The following is an 18,791-nucleotide window of genomic DNA, read 5'->3' as shown; positions in this document are numbered from 1 at the left end:
CTGTCCCGGCTGTGCCCCCTCCCAGCTTCTCGCTGGCAGGGCGTGAGAAGCTGAAAAGTCCTTGACCAGTGTAAGCACTGCTCAGCAACAACTAAAACATCGGTGTGTTATCAACATTATTCTCATACTAAATCCAAAACACAGCACTGTACCAGCTACTGGGAAGAAAATTAACTCTATCCCTGCCGAAACCAGGACACCTGTTCAGTTGTCCCCTTGCACATCTGCCATTAAATATTCCATGAGAAATGTACACTAGACATTAACCAAGTGCAACCTTTCTGAAGATACAGTGCTTGTGAGCCGTAGGGAATTTGTAGCATGGATATTCCTAGCATTTCTTGAAAGTTCTTGTCATCAATTTACAAATTTTATATTTACGTAATGAATAGATGGTAAAAGTAGGAAAAAAATATTTTCACTGATAATTTATGTATCCCATTAAAAAAATTTTCTTTCTTTTTTTTTCCTGTAACAAAGCACTCCCCTCTTTCCCTTCCAGTGAGAAGGGTTCTCACAAGCATCTGATTTCATAATTCACCAGAGGAAGTGAATAAACTTCAGGTTGAAAATTGTGACAGAAAATAAAAAACAAACGCTACTTATTATACTACTTCTTTGGAAGTGATAAGAGTGACTTCAGGCAAAAGACTTAACTGCAGAGTATCCATATCTGGAAGAAATGCACTTTTATTCTGCAAGTTTTTAGTGTAGTATGCATTGATCAGGCTACGTTTAAAATGTGTCCTGTCTTTCCTGGAGTCATTTGGTCCAGTTCCCTGATACAGTCTCCGATAAATTAGACATCTGTCATTTTAATCTATATTGTCTACATTGTACAATAAATCCCTTAAACACTAATTAAATTCTATAGTAGGTTACAAAAGCACTTTAGGAGCTGTGAAGAAAGGTCTTTCTGCTGCTGAATTGGATGCAAACATTTCAGCTTGTCATCAGAGTTTTAGAACTGTAGCTACAGCTGGCTTTACGCAGTATTACAAAAGAAGCATTGGCAGAGATAATGTCAGATGCATATGCAAATGATTCTTGCATTCTGGCAGCTAACTTAGAAATACAATTTGCACAGTGCTATTACTGAGCAAAGAATGAGAAGATTTTAATGGTTAATAGTCATCTGCATCTGAGTTTTCCCCTGATCTAGGACACCTTCAGTTTTTAAAATGCAACTTCGCTGTGCTTTGTTAAAATACTTGTCAAAGATATATTTATTTTTATACAGGGGTGTTTGCTCATTGATCGAGTAACCGTGTTAATAAATACACTAGCACAATTTGTTAGCATTCTGTATTGGTGCAGTTGTCACAAGCTAATGAAAATACTTAAATTCTGCATGATGAAGCTGATATACAAAAAAATAATTCCGAAGTTCTGTTACGCTTCTGTCATCCCCGTCAAGAAATGGAACAGCAGAGTCTGGCTGGAAGTGAAATTCTTCATATCTTATCTGTCAGTAAGATAAGTGGAAGAACTAAGTTCAGAGATTAGATGTTTTTCGCTTACAGCTTCAAGGTCAGTCTCCTAAACGAGGAATTTCCAAAGGCTGTTTGTTGCCCACAGAAGATGTCTTAATTGTGGCCATCCTCGACAGAGGCAGATGGTTATTGAGGCTTTACCTCCAGGGTCACTTCTAGCAGTAGCAGGTGTGGGTGACGGCACTTTGGCTCACAGACTTGGTCCCCCCCAGGAATGCAGTAGCCCCAAAGCTGTGTTCCGGCGGCTTCTCCAGCTCTTGTTTCTCAGCCTGTGCTGCAGCGAGAAGGTATCGCAGGGCCTGTTGCGGAGGCGGTATTTTGGAGAACCATTGTTCTGTCTCACCTTTAAAGAGTGGTGGAAAAGGGATCTGCTCTTAATTTCTGAGTGCAAAAGGATGGGGCCGAGGATCAGTTTCTCCTTCCACTGTTTTGGATGAATGTTGTTAATACATCTCCCAGTTTAATGTCTTATATATTACATGGCCCTTTAGGAACAAAACTTGGGAACTTCTGCTGTATTTGGCTGTTATCTCCTTAAAAGGTGCATAATTCCTAGTCTGGTGCTTGTCTAAAAGCTGCCTTTGCTATGCGTAGTGCAATTGCATTGTTGTAATCCTTTAATCTATGCAACAGTTAATTGCTGTCTGTAATGAACTGTAATTTTATCTTGATAAAGAGGTGCCTACATTTTTGAACTGTAGCTTTATTATAGTACAGCAAAAAACATTTTATATATAATTTTCTATGAAAAGCTGTAATCCAGATGCATTCACAGCTATATATTCATTACAATTTATTAATTTGCTATTATGGTTACATTTTGAATAATAATGTTGCTTTTTTTCTTAGTATTGGCTACCCTGTTGTGACTTTGGGCTTTGGCTTCAAAAGTTACGTCAGCTACAAAATGCGTTTAAGAAAACAAAAAGAAGTGCAGAAAGAGAATGAGTTCTACATGCAGCTTCTCCAGCAAGCTCTGCCCCCAGAACAGCAGATGCTACAAAGGCAAGAGAGGGAGGCAGAGGAAGGCAAGTTATACTTAATGTGTTTGCTATTATCTGCTATTTAAAAAAAAAAAGCCCGCTAAGGAAGAGCTGCTTTAGTCCATGTTGTTTTGATGAAAGTAGAGTGAACTTAGAAACAGAGGAGCCAGAAATAAAATTATTTTTGGCAGTGGTTAGTATGACAGTAGAAATGAATTATGTCCTCTCTGTTTAGTCAGTCGGTGCTCTGTGAAGCGCTAGTATTTATTATTAAATCCCTTGGTTACTGTTTCCTGCCTGTAATGACGAAAAAGTCTTAAAATATCTGACTTCTGATTTTCTTTTCTAAATAGACTCTAATAATGATTGTTTTCTGCAGAAGTGATTGATGTGTACTTAATGATTTTTCTTTGTATGTCACAGTATTGATTGACTTAATGAACTAAGTATTTTTTTTATTTTGATATTGCAGCAGCCAAAGGATTATCTGATATGGATTCCTCAATACTTTTGCAGCACAATGGAGGCATTCCAGCCAATAAGAAATTATCTGCAACGTTGCCAGAGCTAGAATATAGAGAAAAAGGGAAAGAAAAGGACAAGGATGCTAAGAAACACAACCTTGGAATAAATAACAATATTTTGCAACCTGTAGACTCTAAAATACAAGAAATTGAATATATGGAAAACCATATCAATAGTAAAAGATTAAATAATGATCTTGTAGGAAGTACAGAAAACCTCTTAAAAGAGGACTCATGCACTGCCTCGTCCAAAAATTACAAAAATGTCAGCGGAGTTGTGAACTCCTCACCTCGCAGTCACAGTGCAACTAACGGGAGCATCCCTTCCTCATCTACTAAAAATGAGAAAAAACAGAAATGTGCTAGCAAGAGCCCAAGCACGCATAAGGACTTAATGGAAAATTGTATTCCTAATAACCAGCTAAGCAAACCAGATGCACTGGTAAGGTAAGTTTGATCTGAGCATTGTGTAACAGCCTGTTTTATCCTCCCTTTGTTCCAGTACATCGTATCTTTTTTTTTTCCTTAGGAAAATGTAACTTATGATCCCATAAGGAAGACAGAATTGTCTAGTAATGGAATAAGATAACTAGGAGTTGGGCCTTTTGGGTTCTGTTCTTGATTTTTGCGTCTGCTTTGCTATGCAGCCTTGAGCAAATTTCTTCCTTTCTACCTCAGTATATGGTACTTACCTACCTCACAGGGGTGTTGTGAGGCATAATAAATAGCTTTGACAATCATTTGATAGAAGGCATGAGAGACATGTGGAGAATCATTATTACAGAGCTCAGGGGATGTGTTCTTGACCAATCTTCCATGGGGTGACCTTTACGTCTCCAGGGAATTCAGTGGGGTTTGATGGTGCCTGAATAGGTGTTTTGTCTTAATGTTTTGTTTTGTTTTTTCCCTTGAAAATGTTTGGCTTTTGTTTTAATCTTCAATTGACAAGTATAGATGCAAAGTATCAGCTACTACATAACTCCTTAAAGCGATAAGTTCGGATTCCTGCTTGCATACCTGCTGCCTTACTGGTTTAAGTACAGGTCACAGGGATTTAATTTAGCTGCCTTGTAAACTATAAAGATTGAAAAAGTCACATCTTTACATATGCTTATCTGAAGTTTAAATAAAGATGTATTTATGAAATATAGCTAAGTACTTACAGCATGTAAGTCCTGAGACATACAGTGTTGTCGTACGTTACTTAAACAAGTACTTGTAAGAAAGAAAGTGTGTAACTGTTCAAAATGGGGATAGAGGTACGTCTAGAACAAAACTGTTGCACAATTACACACTTTCTTACCATTCCTGGCTTATGTGTCTCATTTTCCTTTTCTCACGTGCTGAACGCTCTTTGGCCAACAAATCCTCGTTGGCTAACTTAATTGGCAGATCAGGTTCGCTTTCCCTGCAGGTACCTTTTGATAATTGGACTTTTGACTCCGGTCTGTCTCTGAGAATTTGTGCTATGTGAATACAATTACTTCAATGAAAATATTATTTTCTCCTCTGATAATCACTCTGCCACTGATTGGTGTACCTCTGCCAATTAAATATCCAGACTAATTGATACCTCATGTCTGTAGAGAACTTGTATGAAACAAATAAGAAACCAGCTAATCAATCTAATCTGTGAATCAAATTCAGCCAAGATTAATGGGATGCAGATGGCTGTCTTCAGCAAAGCTGCGTCTAAATAAACACGTATATGACTGCTGTATTTGTATGTTGCCAGTCTCAGACGGGCATCTCTATACTCTTTACATGGCTTCTTTGCTCACTGAAGAAGAGGTCGGTTCAGCTTTGCTGCAGTTCACAATGTGGTTCGTAAGTCCTGAGAAAAGAGAAGGGAAGCGCTTTATAGAATGACCTGCCAGACTAAGAATTTTGTCCTGTGTAGCTATGACAAGGAATGAGATGTAAGCCTCATATGTTTTAAGTTTTAAATTACACATTGAAATTTTTATATGCTGTGATGTGACCTTAGGCCAGGTGGTCATTGTAATTGTCCAAAGCAGGTTTTCTAATGCAGAGGTGAGTATACAATAAACTAGACTGTGCCCTTACAGAACTCTAGCTCCTCTAATTCACTGGGTGGGGATGGAGTACACAATTAGCATACTCTGAAAGTGCCTTTGTGCAACGTAGCCTTACTCTGTCCTGAAATTGAAGTACGCTACTTCGGTGTTTTGTTTGTCGAGTGTTTCTATGTGATGCGCGGGTGTGATGTGGCTGTTGTGCTACAAATTCATGCAGCTGCTTATTGTGCAGTGATTTCCCCGCACAGGCAAGCCAAGAGCACTTAAAACACCAACTTCCCATGTGTCACTGCTCAGTTTCTTACAAACGTAGATGACTGAAATCATTCATGAAATCTTGTTTCAGTTCAGATTGAGAATGTAACTCCTACACCAATAGAAGCATAAACTTACCTGACAAATTGGATGGGATGGAATGCACTTAAATTTAAAAATTCATGTTTATTTTTTTTAACTTGTCAGTTATACTGTCCCTGGAGTGTAAGGCACTTGTTCATCTTTTCCACTTCCAGTAGTATTACTCATTCCTGTTATTAAACTTTTAGTCTGCATCAGTGCTGTACCCTGAAAAGGGCTGTGTGAAGTCCTGCATTTGTGTCTGACTTTCAGATCAGACCTGCTCAGCTTCCAAATAAAGATGCTTTTTATAACTTCTTGTCCAGCAGACTCACAGCAGGATGTCAAAACCAAGCTGCTTTCCTTTTGTGCTCACAAAAGATTTCCCTAAGCTGACTAACCAGTATTAAATGTAAAGTATGCCTTATGACTGCTAGGGACTCAGGATTAATAGGGGTTATTCGAGACAGTAAAGATTGGGTTTTTTTGAGAACAAGACAGTCTTGCATGCTTGTTAATTTTTTTTCTTTTAAATACTTGATGTGACATTTGTATTTGAAAGGGTGCTGCTAGTTAAGTTTATATTTTGTATATACAATGTTACTTTTATTTGAAACAGTAAGTTTTTATTTTTGTTCTGTCTGGTAAATGCATATGTGCATATGTGTTTAGTTTTTTGGAGAGAAAGTCACTGATCCCCATCTCTAGGTATTTCAGTAAATATAATGTTATGTTATTGTCATGTTGATAGCCAGAGCAGAGGGATTCAAGAGGCTCTGTCCCTGCTGATCAGCCTTGAAAGTAATCTCTGCCTTAGTTTTTTTTGTTCCTACAATTGAAATTAATATCTACTTCTGACGGATGCTGAAATCTGCTGTTTGTTTGTCAAGCACGTAATAGAATCTCAGTGATCTGAGCTGCTTATTTCCCAACACTATGGTAATTGGGCCAATGGAGGGATGCATCTGGAATCTAGTGGAGGGATAAACTTGGTATCCCTTTACACTCAATATTGTTTGTCAGTAGGTACAGAGCAAGTTGACTTGTTAGTTACTGTTTCACTGTCACTTCTGAGCTGCAGCAGGTTTTGTTCGTGTTTTAGGGGCTCGATGTATGGAACGAGTCCAAGCTGTAATTGCTGCAGAATTATTATTTTTTTTTTAATTGCGTATTACATAGTAATAATCATATCCTGCCTCTAGCTACTTGCACCCTTAAAGAAAAAAACAACCAAAAAACACACACAAAAAAACTGGCAGTGCAGCTTGGCGAAACTGTTTGTATCCATAGAGGTCTTGCCTTTGGCACATGAGGTGTTGAAGCAAGCTGTCTTATGTACTAATTATTCTCAGAGATAATGATGACATCTTCTGGCAGTTGGACTAAGAAAAATATTTGTGAACCAAGGGCTGGTCTACCACATCTTATTTTGCTTTCCTAAAATTTGATGTTACCTGCAGAGACAGACTTGAAGGTTTTAATGTAAATTTGTGTCCATTTGATGCTAATTATTGTACATCTTTTGTGGCACCATTGATGTCCTAAGAGTGATTGCTGCTGCTTCGTATCCCCCCTGCCTGAAATGGCATTAGTATACCAGAAGGCTTTCTGCTGTCACCTGCAGTGGGGAAGATGGTCAGTGTTTCATGAAATATGATGGGACTGAAGGAAAGCATAGAATAGAAAAGCAAAAGACTTGGGAATGTAAATTAGAAATCTGGGAGATGATCTTTGTAGCAGACCATTTTCAAGCCACTGTCAACATAGTGCTTGGACTGTTCAGAAACAGAATAACCTCTTGAAATGCCAGCTACTTAGATGAATTCTGTGTAGGAGAAAAATAAGTAACTCCGCTTTCTCTCTGTGGATTACTGTCTTTTTGGTAATGAAAAATGCTCTGAGGAACAGCATATTAGTTACAGCAAGAGAACCTCAATGCTGCGGGATCACATTGGCTACTTCAAAGAAGTAGGTTCACTGCGGGGAATGCTTATGCCAACAGATTGGGCTGGAACAGAACAAAGGAAAAAATGGGTCTCTTAGAAAAGCATCTGAGTGCCTTCTGGGTCTTTTAAACTTTTAATTTTTATATAAATTGTGTTTCATTTGTGTGCAATTGCCAGGTGATTATGGAATTGTGTTAACCGAGTAAACTAAGCAACAAGGATGTGTTATTCGCCAGTTATCAATACTTAGGAGGATTAAGCTGAATTGAGTTGTCTTTAAGTTGACCCATCAATCTTCCCTGAAGCATTTGGAAAAACACTTAGTCTTGGAGGTGGTTACCGATTAATTCTCTTTGTCGGTGAGATAAGGAATGATATGAGGTAGTGCTGAGAAAAGAAAATGGGTAAATCTGCATTTATAGTGATGACAAACCGAAAGAAATTTTGCCTTAGTTGTATAAACAGCACAGTGTAATAATCTGCACCTAAACCCCCACTTTAAAAACAGTTATGTGTCAAAATGACTTGTAGTTTGTGCAGCAATAGAGAAAAGTATCTTCTAGAACTCAAGTTTTCTTCACACACACACACCCTTTGTAAATAACTTTTCCAATAAGCCTGGAAATAAGAGACTTAAGCAGAAAATGAAATGGTAGAAAGAATAATAAGAATAATAAAAAAAAGAAAGTGCTGTCTTATTGGGTCATTTATCATTGTAACAGTAGTGCAGACTATTACGGAGGGGAGGAGGGAAAACGCCACGCAGTAGTCTGTGCTCGTAGCAGCAAAGCTTTCTTTTATGACATTGTATTGGTTTACTTTGATGTGTTTTCATTTTAGAGAGGGGCAACAGAAAGGTGTTTTTAATCTCTCTGTATTTCCGTGAAAATGATGGATGACCTCTCTGTCTATATACAGAGAAGATCTTTGACTTGCTGTTCCACAGGAGGAAATTTTTAGGCTGAAAATGTTTGACTGGACTTCATAAGATGGATAAGAACATGGTTACACACCAGAGAATACAAGGAGTACATGTGGTTTTGAGACTATTACGGAGGGGAGGAGGGAAAACGCCACGCAGTAGTCTGTGCTCGTAGCAGCAAAGCTTTCTTTTATGACATTGTATTGGTTTACTTTGATGTGTTTTCATTTTAGAGAGGGGCAACAGAAAGGGGTTTTTAATCTCTCTGTATTTCCGTGAAAATGATGGATGACCTCTCTGTCTATATACAGAAAGATCTTTGACTTGCTGTTCCACAGGAGGAAATTTTTAGGCTGAAAATGTTTGACTGGACTTCATAAGATGGATAAGAACATGGTTACACACCAGAGAATACAAGGAGTACATGTGGTTTTGAGGGGAAACTAACTTCATGCTTTTTTTTTTTCTTTTTCTTTTTTAAATGAAGTTGGATCTCTAGCTAATTGTGAAACCATATAGGAAACATTTGGTCCTTGCATTATGATGGATTATTAGCTTCCTAACTAATTTTAGATAGTCAGGAGCATTTATTTGCTCTATAAATTGCAGAAAATGTCTGCTCTGGTATTTAAAGCTATAGCAAAAACTACAGCATAATGAAAAGGTGTAATTAAAATCTGGTAAAAATCTTGTTTAGAAATAAGTTTTAAAGTAAGTCCATCGATAGATAAATTTCCAATGGTTTTCTCTGCCATTGACTTGAAAGAGATTAGTTTTCTCTGTATTAATTCTATTCTGCCCCTTTGGAATTGCAGTACAATAGTTGATCGCTCACTGTATATAGATTGATCATGTTTAACATATGTTATTCTGTCTTTTGACTGTTTAAGTTAGGTCATCTGTACTGATAGGAGCAATTGTTTCACAACAGAATAAAAACTCTTAACTGCATGGTGGCCTGAAAAATTCAGATGTACAGAAGTACTGGAATCCTTTGATTACAGTAAGTCGAACCGGTTAAGCTGCCACTCTTTCATTCCTGAGCCTGCTGTGAGCTCGTTTGTGGTGGCTAGTAAATCGGAGAGTCTTTGTGTTTTAATGGACGCACAAGGTATATAGTTCCCACTTTACACCTGCTAGCAGTTTCTAAGAAAAAGAAACTCCTCTCTGCAGCGTTTAGTGAATGAAGGGTTGCAGGCGACCAGTGCCAGCTGCTCATAGGCAGTAATACTCTACCGGTGTAATACATAGAGTAATACTCTACGTGGTCCGTTTAGTGAATGAAGGGTTGCAGGCGACCAGTGCCAGCTGCTCATAGGCAGTAATACTCTACCAGTACGTGGTCTGTCTGGATGCGTTTTAGCGGTGTGGCTAACTGGTTTTTCATAAACAACTGAAGCACCCAGAGTTCGATCAATTCTTGTTGAGTTTAATCCTGACTTCTTTGTAATTTACAGTGAAAGTCATAATGAATGGCAGGTCGGTCTCATTTTCCTGTAAAAGTTACCCCAAGTCCCCTGTGGTCCCTCAGAGTAAAAGGATGAATGTTTGACGCTTGGAGTATGCTTGAAAAGTTAAGGCGGAAGGGGCATCCGTGAGGCTTTGGCTCTGTGTTCAGGCAGGATTTGAGTGACGTTGTCGTGAGTGTGCAATGCTTCCCGATCCCGATTCTCACAAGTTTAATGTATGCGGTTCTGATTGGACACTTTTACCTATGCTGAGTAAAAAGGAAGGCTGTGGCTTGCGGCCTCATATATTTCCTCCTGGTTTGGAAAGTAGGCATCCTTTCTGGCCATGTTTGTGTGCGCCCTACAGATCCCGCGGGTTTCATCTTTCTTTACAGCACAGTCTGGACCAGCCCCATGAGTGCTGCAGGTACAGAGCCCTCACTGAAACCTGCAGGAATGCCATGAACCAGATGGCTTAAGAAGTTTGAACTAATGTCAATACTCTGTTGCCAAAAATACAAATTCAGCTTGTCCTGTGCAGGCACCTCTGATTTATTCAGGCTTTACCCAATCAGTGCTGCTTCTCCTGGAATACTAAATACCCAAAAGAAATCCTGGTATATCTTATTTGAGCAAGTTTGACATGGTCTTAGTTATAGGGAAAAGGCTATTTACAGCTGTCTTACTTTCACAGTTATCACTTTATTGTAGGGATGTATGTTGAAATTATTTATGTGTACTTGTCAATGTAAAGTGTGTGTGATTTATGTGTATTCCTTTACGTTGTCCTACCAACCATTTTTTCACCTATTTCTGAAAACCTATATTAAAACCAACCAGCTGTTGGCAGACAACAGTCTGTTAATGCTTCCTGCAGCATCTTACTCTTCAATTAATAAGTTTGCTCTAAAACACTTAGTTACTGCTTATTGGAAAATTAAATTGAACTGTTATCACCCAACAACTGTCCAGCTCTATCACTTAACATACTGAACACGATGAAAATACATACCTAATAATGTCTGCTGATGGGTTTTCCATTTTTGGTTTGTGTGCTATGGTTACATGGTCGAATGAATATTTGGTTAGGTTTGCAAATTCTTTTCCTCCTACAACAGAGTACAAGGTGCTGAAATGATTTGTGGTCTTCAATATGAAATGTGTATTTGCTTTGCATATCACCATTTGCCTACTAAGTATAAGTTGGGTGTGGGTTTTTTTTTCTTTTTAAAGGTACATTTGACCACAATTTATACTATATTAAAAGGAATTAATCTTACCAGTAGGGCAGTTCAAGTATAACTAGAAAGACAGCTTAGTACAGCTGTGGAAAGTGGGATCTGAGCATTTGAGTTATATGAATGAATTATAGACTACGCTCCTTTATAGGCTGTTTCTTGCTGTTAATTTACCCAGTAGACCTCTTCGGTGCAGTTTTAGCCTATTACAGACATACTTTTATGAATTTCCATAAGCTTGATGATTCCACATTTAACCTCTTGATTCATTCACACAGGTTGTTCTTACGCCTCATATCGTTACATCTCTCACTCGCATTTTAGGTTGAGATTTTCCTGCACTGAAGCCCAAAAGTGTTTTCATTATGAGGACAAAAAGCTATAACGGTTCATCTGCACTAGTGAATGTCAATAAGGGCAGTTCATTTTGGCTTTTGTGACTATTTTCCCCAAGTCTTAATGTTCGACTACCACTAATTCTGTATGGAACTTTAGGAAATAAAAACATCTTTATCTTCTTTATGAACATTTTAAAAACTTAAATCAATAACTGACGGAGCAAATGAGGATTGTGTGTGAATGACTGAGAGGCATATTTGCTTTAAATAAGTATGTAACACAGTGCTCATAAAAAAAAAAAGGTTGATTATTCACCTGTGATGTGTTTTTATTCTAAGAATCAATAATCTTATCTTGAAAATGAGGGGAGAAAATGAAGGTGAGCTGGGGGCCTCTCTTTAGAAATTTGGGTTTTATTTAACCAATTTTGGTTGAAAATATTTTAATTAATAAGCTTGCATGAGTCTTCGAGAACTTTCTAAAGCTACAATTAAGTGTATAGCAGATGGTCTCTGTTCAGGAGCAATTAAAACTAAATTTACTGACTCCTGAACTGTGGATGACTTAACACGTACTCTTTGTTCAACATGCACATCATGTACTTCAAGAAAAAAACCGTTTAGGTGAGAATTCAGCAGTATGCTCCGTAGCTCAGCTATAACTAACAAATGAAACCCATAATTTGTTGAGAAAAGTAAAATTTGTTCATATGTGCATCTGTCCTTGTTTACAACTTCAGACTTATCCATTTCACTTCTGCTTGAAGAGGAAAAATAAAATTCCATAGGATTTGTTTTACGGCTCTGCAGTGCATGGAGAAAAATGAAATTCCTGTGGGAGGTTATGAAGTGCGTGTGTATAGCTATACATAAAGCTATATATGTATGGCTGTATAAAACATTATTATTATTATTTAGCAAGGATAGACTTAATTTCTGAGAGCTTATTATTTTAAGAATCAAGGGTTTGAGGGGGTTGGCAGATGGTATGATGTTTACTCTGCTTATTTTTATATAATGTGCTTGAACCTTTGGGTAACTGGGAAATAAAGTTGAAATTGTCTTTTAAAATTGTCTTTCTTAGGTTGGAACAAGATATTAAAAAGTTAAAGGCTGACCTGCAAGCAAGCAGGCAGATCGAACAGGAGCTACGTAGTCAGATCAGTTCTCTGACTAACACAGAGCGGGGAATTCGATCTGAAATTGGACAGCTCCGGCAAGAAAATGAACTGCTTCAGAACAAGTATGTGTTTCTACACAACTGTGTAAATTAGTTGCTGATGACTGTAGTCTGGTAAAGGGGAAGTATTATGCCAAGACTCTACAAAATTTGAGGCACTTGTCTGCAAATCCAGCAAGACTCTTTTGGGACCGTTGACAGCACTTTATTTTTAGTAAGTAAAATCGTCCATTAAATCCCATACTTGTTACCTTCCAGATTACACAATGCTGTACAAATGAAACAAAAAGACAAACAAATGATCAGCCAGTTGGAGAAGAAACTAAAGGCAGAGCAGGAGGCACGAGCCTTTGTAGAAAAACAATTAATGGAAGAAAAGAAAAGAAAGAAGTTGGAAGAAGCAACTGCTGCACGTGCTGTCGCATTTGCTGCTGCTACAAGGTACTTTGTTCTACCCCAGAAGCAAGCTCAGCTCCAGAAAATTATTGAAATGTAGCTGTTGCTACTGAAATGTGTTTTGGGGGGATTGGGGGAGGCACTTTTCACCCTTCTGTACATAAAGGAGTAGTCTGTATTTGATTTTTTAAAAAAAGCTTTATTTGTGTTAAGAGGTTTATTTGTCTTAAGGCAGTGGGAGGACTGGGAGACCTTCTTCCATGAAGATGAGTCTCAGTACTCACATACATTACGTTTACAGGACGTAAAGGATGAATAGGCTCTAAATTATCTGCTGTACCTCGGTTGTGCTAACAGAGAGATGTTGTACCCTGCATGGGTCAGCCTGCTTTAAAAAAAGGAACATCGCCTTTCATGTGGGGACTGTGAATCAAGGATTCGTGCAATGACGTCGGCCAAAATGCTGTCTTGATCTTGCATCTTGAAAATAATCTGCTCTAGCCAATGACTACCAGTGCTCAGCACAGTGGTGTTTCAGTAGTAACATAGGTGTATAGGTGGGAAGTTTTTCAAGATGAAAGCGTGGCACAGGTGTGGATGACTTCAATCTGCAGTGCTCCAAATGTCTAAAAAGAATTATTTCTGCTTTTCTGTTCTCCATATTTCATAAATATTCCAAATTTCCTAATACTTGAGGCATAACATTGAGTAACTTTTTGCAGCTTTTTGCTTTGTTGCCATAAAAGAAATTCTCTTGCTGAAAAGAACAAAGTTAGCTTCCTCTTTTTATGCTTCAATATTTATATTAATTTTCATGTTCTAAACAGTTCAGGAATGACAGCCTCATTCTTATTTCATCTTCTTCTCTTTTAATGTTTTTTCTGCAGAGGAGAATGTACTGAAACTTTACGAAATCGTATCCGAGAGCTGGAGACAGAGTGCAAGAAGCTAACAATTGACATAAAGCTGAAAGAAGATCAGATACGAGAACTAGAAATGAAAGTTCAGGTAATGAGAAAGGACCAGGGGCTTAGATCAACATCACAATGAGTGCTTTCAGCCCTCTGAAATTGGTGGATCTACATAAAAGGCAATCAACACCTTCAAGAATTACGCTCTTCAGATGTCTGTCTTGCATGTCTTGCATCAGGCTTTGTAAGAACGTGTGTATGAGAAAGGTTAATAGTCTCAGCTCCACATCACTCAATTGTTTAAATTATTAGAATTTTTTTCCCCGAACCAATGGTCTGGGTAGGCTGAGAATATAATCCCCTCAACAACATTTTTTTTTTCTAACGTGAGGAGTTTGTTGCCAGTCTGTATCATTATAAATTTCACTGCTAGCAAGTAAGATTGCTTACTCAATGCAGTCTTAATCACTGGCCAGACATTTTTTTTTTTTGGTGAAGGTGCTTGAATGTTGAAAGTACATTGTGGTAGACTTGTAGCAGACGTTGTCTGGCATGTTAGAGTTTAAGAGCTCAAATGTGGGAGTTGAAGTTGACCTTACTCCTTTAAAATGTCTGTTCCTAAAGATGTACTTGGACTGTCAACTGACAATTTGCATGAATATGTATTTTTAATGTCTTGTAATTTTTTTTTTTTTAGACACTTCAAAATACACCTGGTGTTATTGTGAACTTGTTTCCAAAAAACATAGGCAGCCTTGTTGTTCCTGTTTTTACCAAACCCTTGAAAACAAGTGTGGTTTATCCATGGAGAATATGAGCGTGGTTTTCAAATAATTAAAACCAGCTATAATCAAGCTTTTTAATTTTATTACCATCTTCAAAGTGTTAGAGAAGCTTTTTGTTACAGGCGTTAATATTTCCCCTGTTGTATTATTGTTTCTTCATTGAAAAGTATAGAACTTTATTTTGTGTATAGTATTTCTTTTTTTCTTAGTCAAAATGTTAATGCATACCACCCAGCCACAAGGTGCCTGTCTCTTATGTGCAGAATACTTGCTCCCTCCTTTTCTCTTTTCTAAATTTCTGGGTTTGCAGTACAGTTAGGTTCAATGTGGGAAGTATTCCGAGATAAAGAAATCCCTCTCATCAGCCAATTGAAATAGCTTAAAAAGCTTATTTAGTATCACTTTAAGCGGTCTAGCAAGAGATCAGTCCCCATTCCAGCCATTTTGCTTGTGGGAAGTGTTTTCATATTCCGCAGCTCGGCTAAGAGTACTGTGCAGCTGCTTAGCTGGCGCTTGGAAGTGCTGAGGAGGATTTCTGGGTGGAGGGTCTCGATACAGATGATAGAGGGCTGAGAAGCAGAGTAAATGGTACTTGATCACCACACTGTAATTATGCATTGTACCATATGGCTTTAATCACTTGTATGATGTTCATGTATAATTACTGGAGGTAATATTACAGTGTCCTTAATTAACCATCATTTTAATTTTACAGTATTAATACCAGGCCCAGTGGTGTGCTGTGGGGAAGAAAAAGACTTCTCAGTGTATCTCATGTGTAAAGTCGATGAGAGTAACATTTGTCCTAATTACTCCTACAGGAGCTGCGGAAGTACAAGGAAAATGAGAAGGATACGGAGGTGTTAATGTCAGCACTTTCAGCCATGCAGGATAAAACACAGCACTTAGAGAACAGCCTGAGTGCAGAGACAAGAATCAAGCTGGATCTGTTCTCTGCATTAGGAGATGCAAAACGGCAGCTTGAGATTGCCCAAGGTAATACGGGAGAGTTTAATTCAACACGTAGCACTGACTGAAATAGTGAAAATATGACAGAAAGATTATCCTACCTTTTTGTTTAGGGGTGGGCTACAGTCCCCATGCAGCGTTTCAGCTTTCAGTGGGTTTTTGTCTTTTACAGCTTTGTGAATGTGAGCCTAAGCAGTCCAGCTGACCTAATCTCCCCAAGCTATTAAACCGAAGACAATAAACGTCAAGATGGGCGTTTAAGTTAATTTATGATGATTTTCTACATTTTTATAAACCATTACCTTAAAGCTGGAGAACTTCTTTTAAAGAGCTAGAAGATAAAATAATAGTTGCCATGTATTAAGCCCCTGTCCTTGAATCCTAATAATATTTTGATACCCCTGAAGTAAATACAACCTAAATGTGTGTGGGGGGGGAAATAACCCAACCTGTTTTAAACTTCACGCTGGTGAGGTAAGCGTGGACCCTGGTGTCCGTGCTGGGCTGGTGTTGCAGCCACCAGAGGGAGCACGAAGCCAGTATAAAACCCTGCCCAGACTGTAAAACCCTGCCCAGACGTCTGTCCTTTGTTCAGCTGTGCAAACCATGAAGCAAAATTAAACAACCTTTTGATTTAGGACCCGTTTAATTTCCTTGCAGAAGTTTGCTTGGTTGCAGGAAAATTTGATTAGAGTGAGAATTTTTTTTGTTTCGTTTCATCGGTGTCTCTCTTTACGTAGCTTCCTAAATTGCTGTAGTGACGTTGTGATTGTGCATAAAGGGGGTTTAGAAAAATGGTGAGAATAGGACAGTTTTGAAAATAAATAACCCATTTGATAAGCAAACACTTGTGCTCCTGTGAGGTGCTTGTGAAATGTGAACGGAAAAGTACAGAAAAAAGTGGAGCCATAGAAATAATCTTTTGGTATGGTGCAGCTGTGAATCCAAACAATGCAAAATCTAATGGAAGTGCTGTGTCTAGTTGTGTTACATGGTAACTAGAGGTAATTAAACGCAGTTCCTCAAGACAAACCAGGAGTTAATGCGAGTTGTGCTTTTACTGATGTCGTGTTAGAGCGCTGAATGTCTTCTGGGTGTTTCGCTTCAACAGCTCTTATCATTGAACAGGTGGTAGAGGGTGAAAACATGCTGCTGGTTCTAAGTGATGTTATTTGCTGTTTTCAGGGCAAATCATTCAAAAAGATCAGGAAATCAAGGACCTAAAACAGAAGATTGCAGAAGTTATGGCAGTAATGCCCAGCATAACATACACTGCAGCCACCAGCACTCTGAGTCCTGTTTCCCCCCATTACTCTTCCAAATTTGTGGAGACCAGCCCTTCTGGACTTGATCCCAATGCCTCTGTTTATCAGCCCTTGAAGAAATGAATGCCAATTTTCTTTTTGCCCAGTAATTTTGTCATGCTGAAGGCATCACACAGGAGTGTCTCTTGCAGTCAAGATGAAATTGTATTGTGTGAGACTGTATTCGTTGTCATTTAAAACAGGATAAAAGAACATCTGGATTGACTAGAACTGCCCATCAGTTTTTCTTGTAAATTTTTAGAAAACCTCACAGAACTTTGCAATTTATTTTCCTTGGCCAATGCATTAAAAACAGTTCTTGGTTTTCAAGTAGCCAATTTTGCCTTTTTATGTACTCTTGCATGGTTTCCTCTTGAAAAATACAGGGCTTTGCTTGATTTTGAACCCTTTCTTCTTTTTTTTTTTTAATAATCAAGTTGAATTTGCAGATTCATTCAGAAATAGTGAGGAAAAATATTTAGTTTTTACAGTGAAAGGGTTAAATAATCTAACAAAGCTTTGATTTATAGATGTATTAAATACAAATATGTGATGTTGCAGAAGATAATTTGATTACCCCTCAAAGGACCAAACAAATTTCAGGGGCGTTGTTTAAGGGAAAGAATAAGAGAATAGATGATGATGTGACGGTGGTTGTTGTGTGAAATATTTATATTCCCATTGGTGTTTTTAGTCATTGAGAATTGCTAACAGTCTTGTTCACAGTGCCTTGGGAAAAGACATTTCAAGAGGAAACTTGATAGTTTAAACTATTTTTTCCCCCTTCACTGTCATCTAGCTTATATATCAAGCTCATTACAGAGTCTACTGCAAATTGTACATGGTAATTTGGATGTTCATTATAAACCAAGGTTACATCTTCTGTTTCTTTTGATATAAACTCAGCAGTGTTCTGTAACTTGCCTTGATTATACTGCATCGTGGAAGGCACAATATTAATACAGGAAGCGTTATTGTGAAGGCGGAACTGTGCAATGTACTGTATACAAGAGACTGTAAAGCTGGCTAATAAAAGCTGCAGTTCTGGGTTTTTTTATTTTATTCAACTGTGATTTACACTTTATATCACCTTGTGTTTGACAATTTAAATGGAGCTGAATATTTTTCAGCTGTTGTGCCAAGGAGTTTTTAAGGAGTTTTAAAGGAAACTCATAAATTGCACAAAGGTTTAAGTTAAAATGTATATTATACATTGATAGAAAGTGTTTGCACTGGCAACTTCTGAAGTGTTTCAGATTTTTTGAGGGTGTTGAGGGTGGGGAAAAGAGGGGTGGGAAGCAAAATTGCATTGGAAACCGGCAGAATTACAAACCCAACATTATGATTTTGCAAACATGCAGTGGACTCTGGAAGGACAAAGTTCTTCTTAAAAGAAAATAATTTTTTTTTAAAAAGTTTCATGTTAATTGTCATGTATGCCTCATTAAAAATCAAATGAAGTAGGACACGCAAGTCGATAGAAGTATTAAAGTTTTATCATTTTAATCACAGATATTCTTTTGGGATAAAACTTCTAGCTTTAGCCAGGTGTGCATGTTGCTGTCATTTGCATTTTTGAATCATCTTGTATAATTGTCACCATAAAAGTGTTACTCAGAAATGTCATAGGTTTTTCATCTTTGTGCAAAACATGAAATATTGTCACTGACTTTTTGTGTTGAGGTTCCCCCGTTTTGCTGCCTACTTTGGCACAATTTTCGTTCAATACTTGGTCTTGGCTGCATTCTTTTTTTCTGTGGGGTTTACAAAGAATAAACGTTTTCTTGCAGATAAAAAAAAATAATTTTTTTTTTGCCTTTTTAACTGACCTGATTTAGCCCGGTATAAAGAATACATTTTGCTTAAGGAGCACTCTGTTATTCCAGGTAAGTCTTCTCTTTTGCAACAGAGCTTCACTTCTGTGAAACAGAAGGAAGAACAGATTTTTTTTTTTTGTATTCAATGTATAAATTTAGCAA

General features: G+C 37.8%; 1 protein-coding gene across 1 annotated transcript in view; it reads left to right on the top strand.

Moving 5' to 3' along the window:
• TMEM57 (transmembrane protein 57) overlaps positions 1-17,869 on the top strand; it is a 30,744-nt gene extending 12,875 nt beyond the window's left edge. The window contains exons 5-11 of the mRNA XM_009276288.1: positions 2,343-2,521; positions 2,949-3,447; positions 12,352-12,510; positions 12,706-12,888; positions 13,731-13,851; positions 15,361-15,535; positions 16,694-17,869. Of these exons, the coding sequence (XP_009274563.1) occupies positions 2,343-2,521; positions 2,949-3,447; positions 12,352-12,510; positions 12,706-12,888; positions 13,731-13,851; positions 15,361-15,535; positions 16,694-16,896 (1,519 nt within the window). The 3' untranslated portion in view covers positions 16,897-17,869. The remainder of the gene's footprint in view (positions 1-2,342; positions 2,522-2,948; positions 3,448-12,351; positions 12,511-12,705; positions 12,889-13,730; positions 13,852-15,360; positions 15,536-16,693) is intronic.
• Positions 17,870-18,791: the final 922 nt, after the last annotated feature.

Source organism: Aptenodytes forsteri, unplaced genomic scaffold (genome assembly GCF_000699145.1).
Source record: "Aptenodytes forsteri isolate BGI_AS27 unplaced genomic scaffold, ASM69914v1 Scaffold321, whole genome shotgun sequence".
Taxonomy (NCBI): domain Eukaryota; kingdom Metazoa; phylum Chordata; class Aves; order Sphenisciformes; family Spheniscidae; genus Aptenodytes; species Aptenodytes forsteri.
Note: the sequence above shows the minus strand (reverse complement) of the source record. Positions and strands in the feature narration are given on the sequence as shown.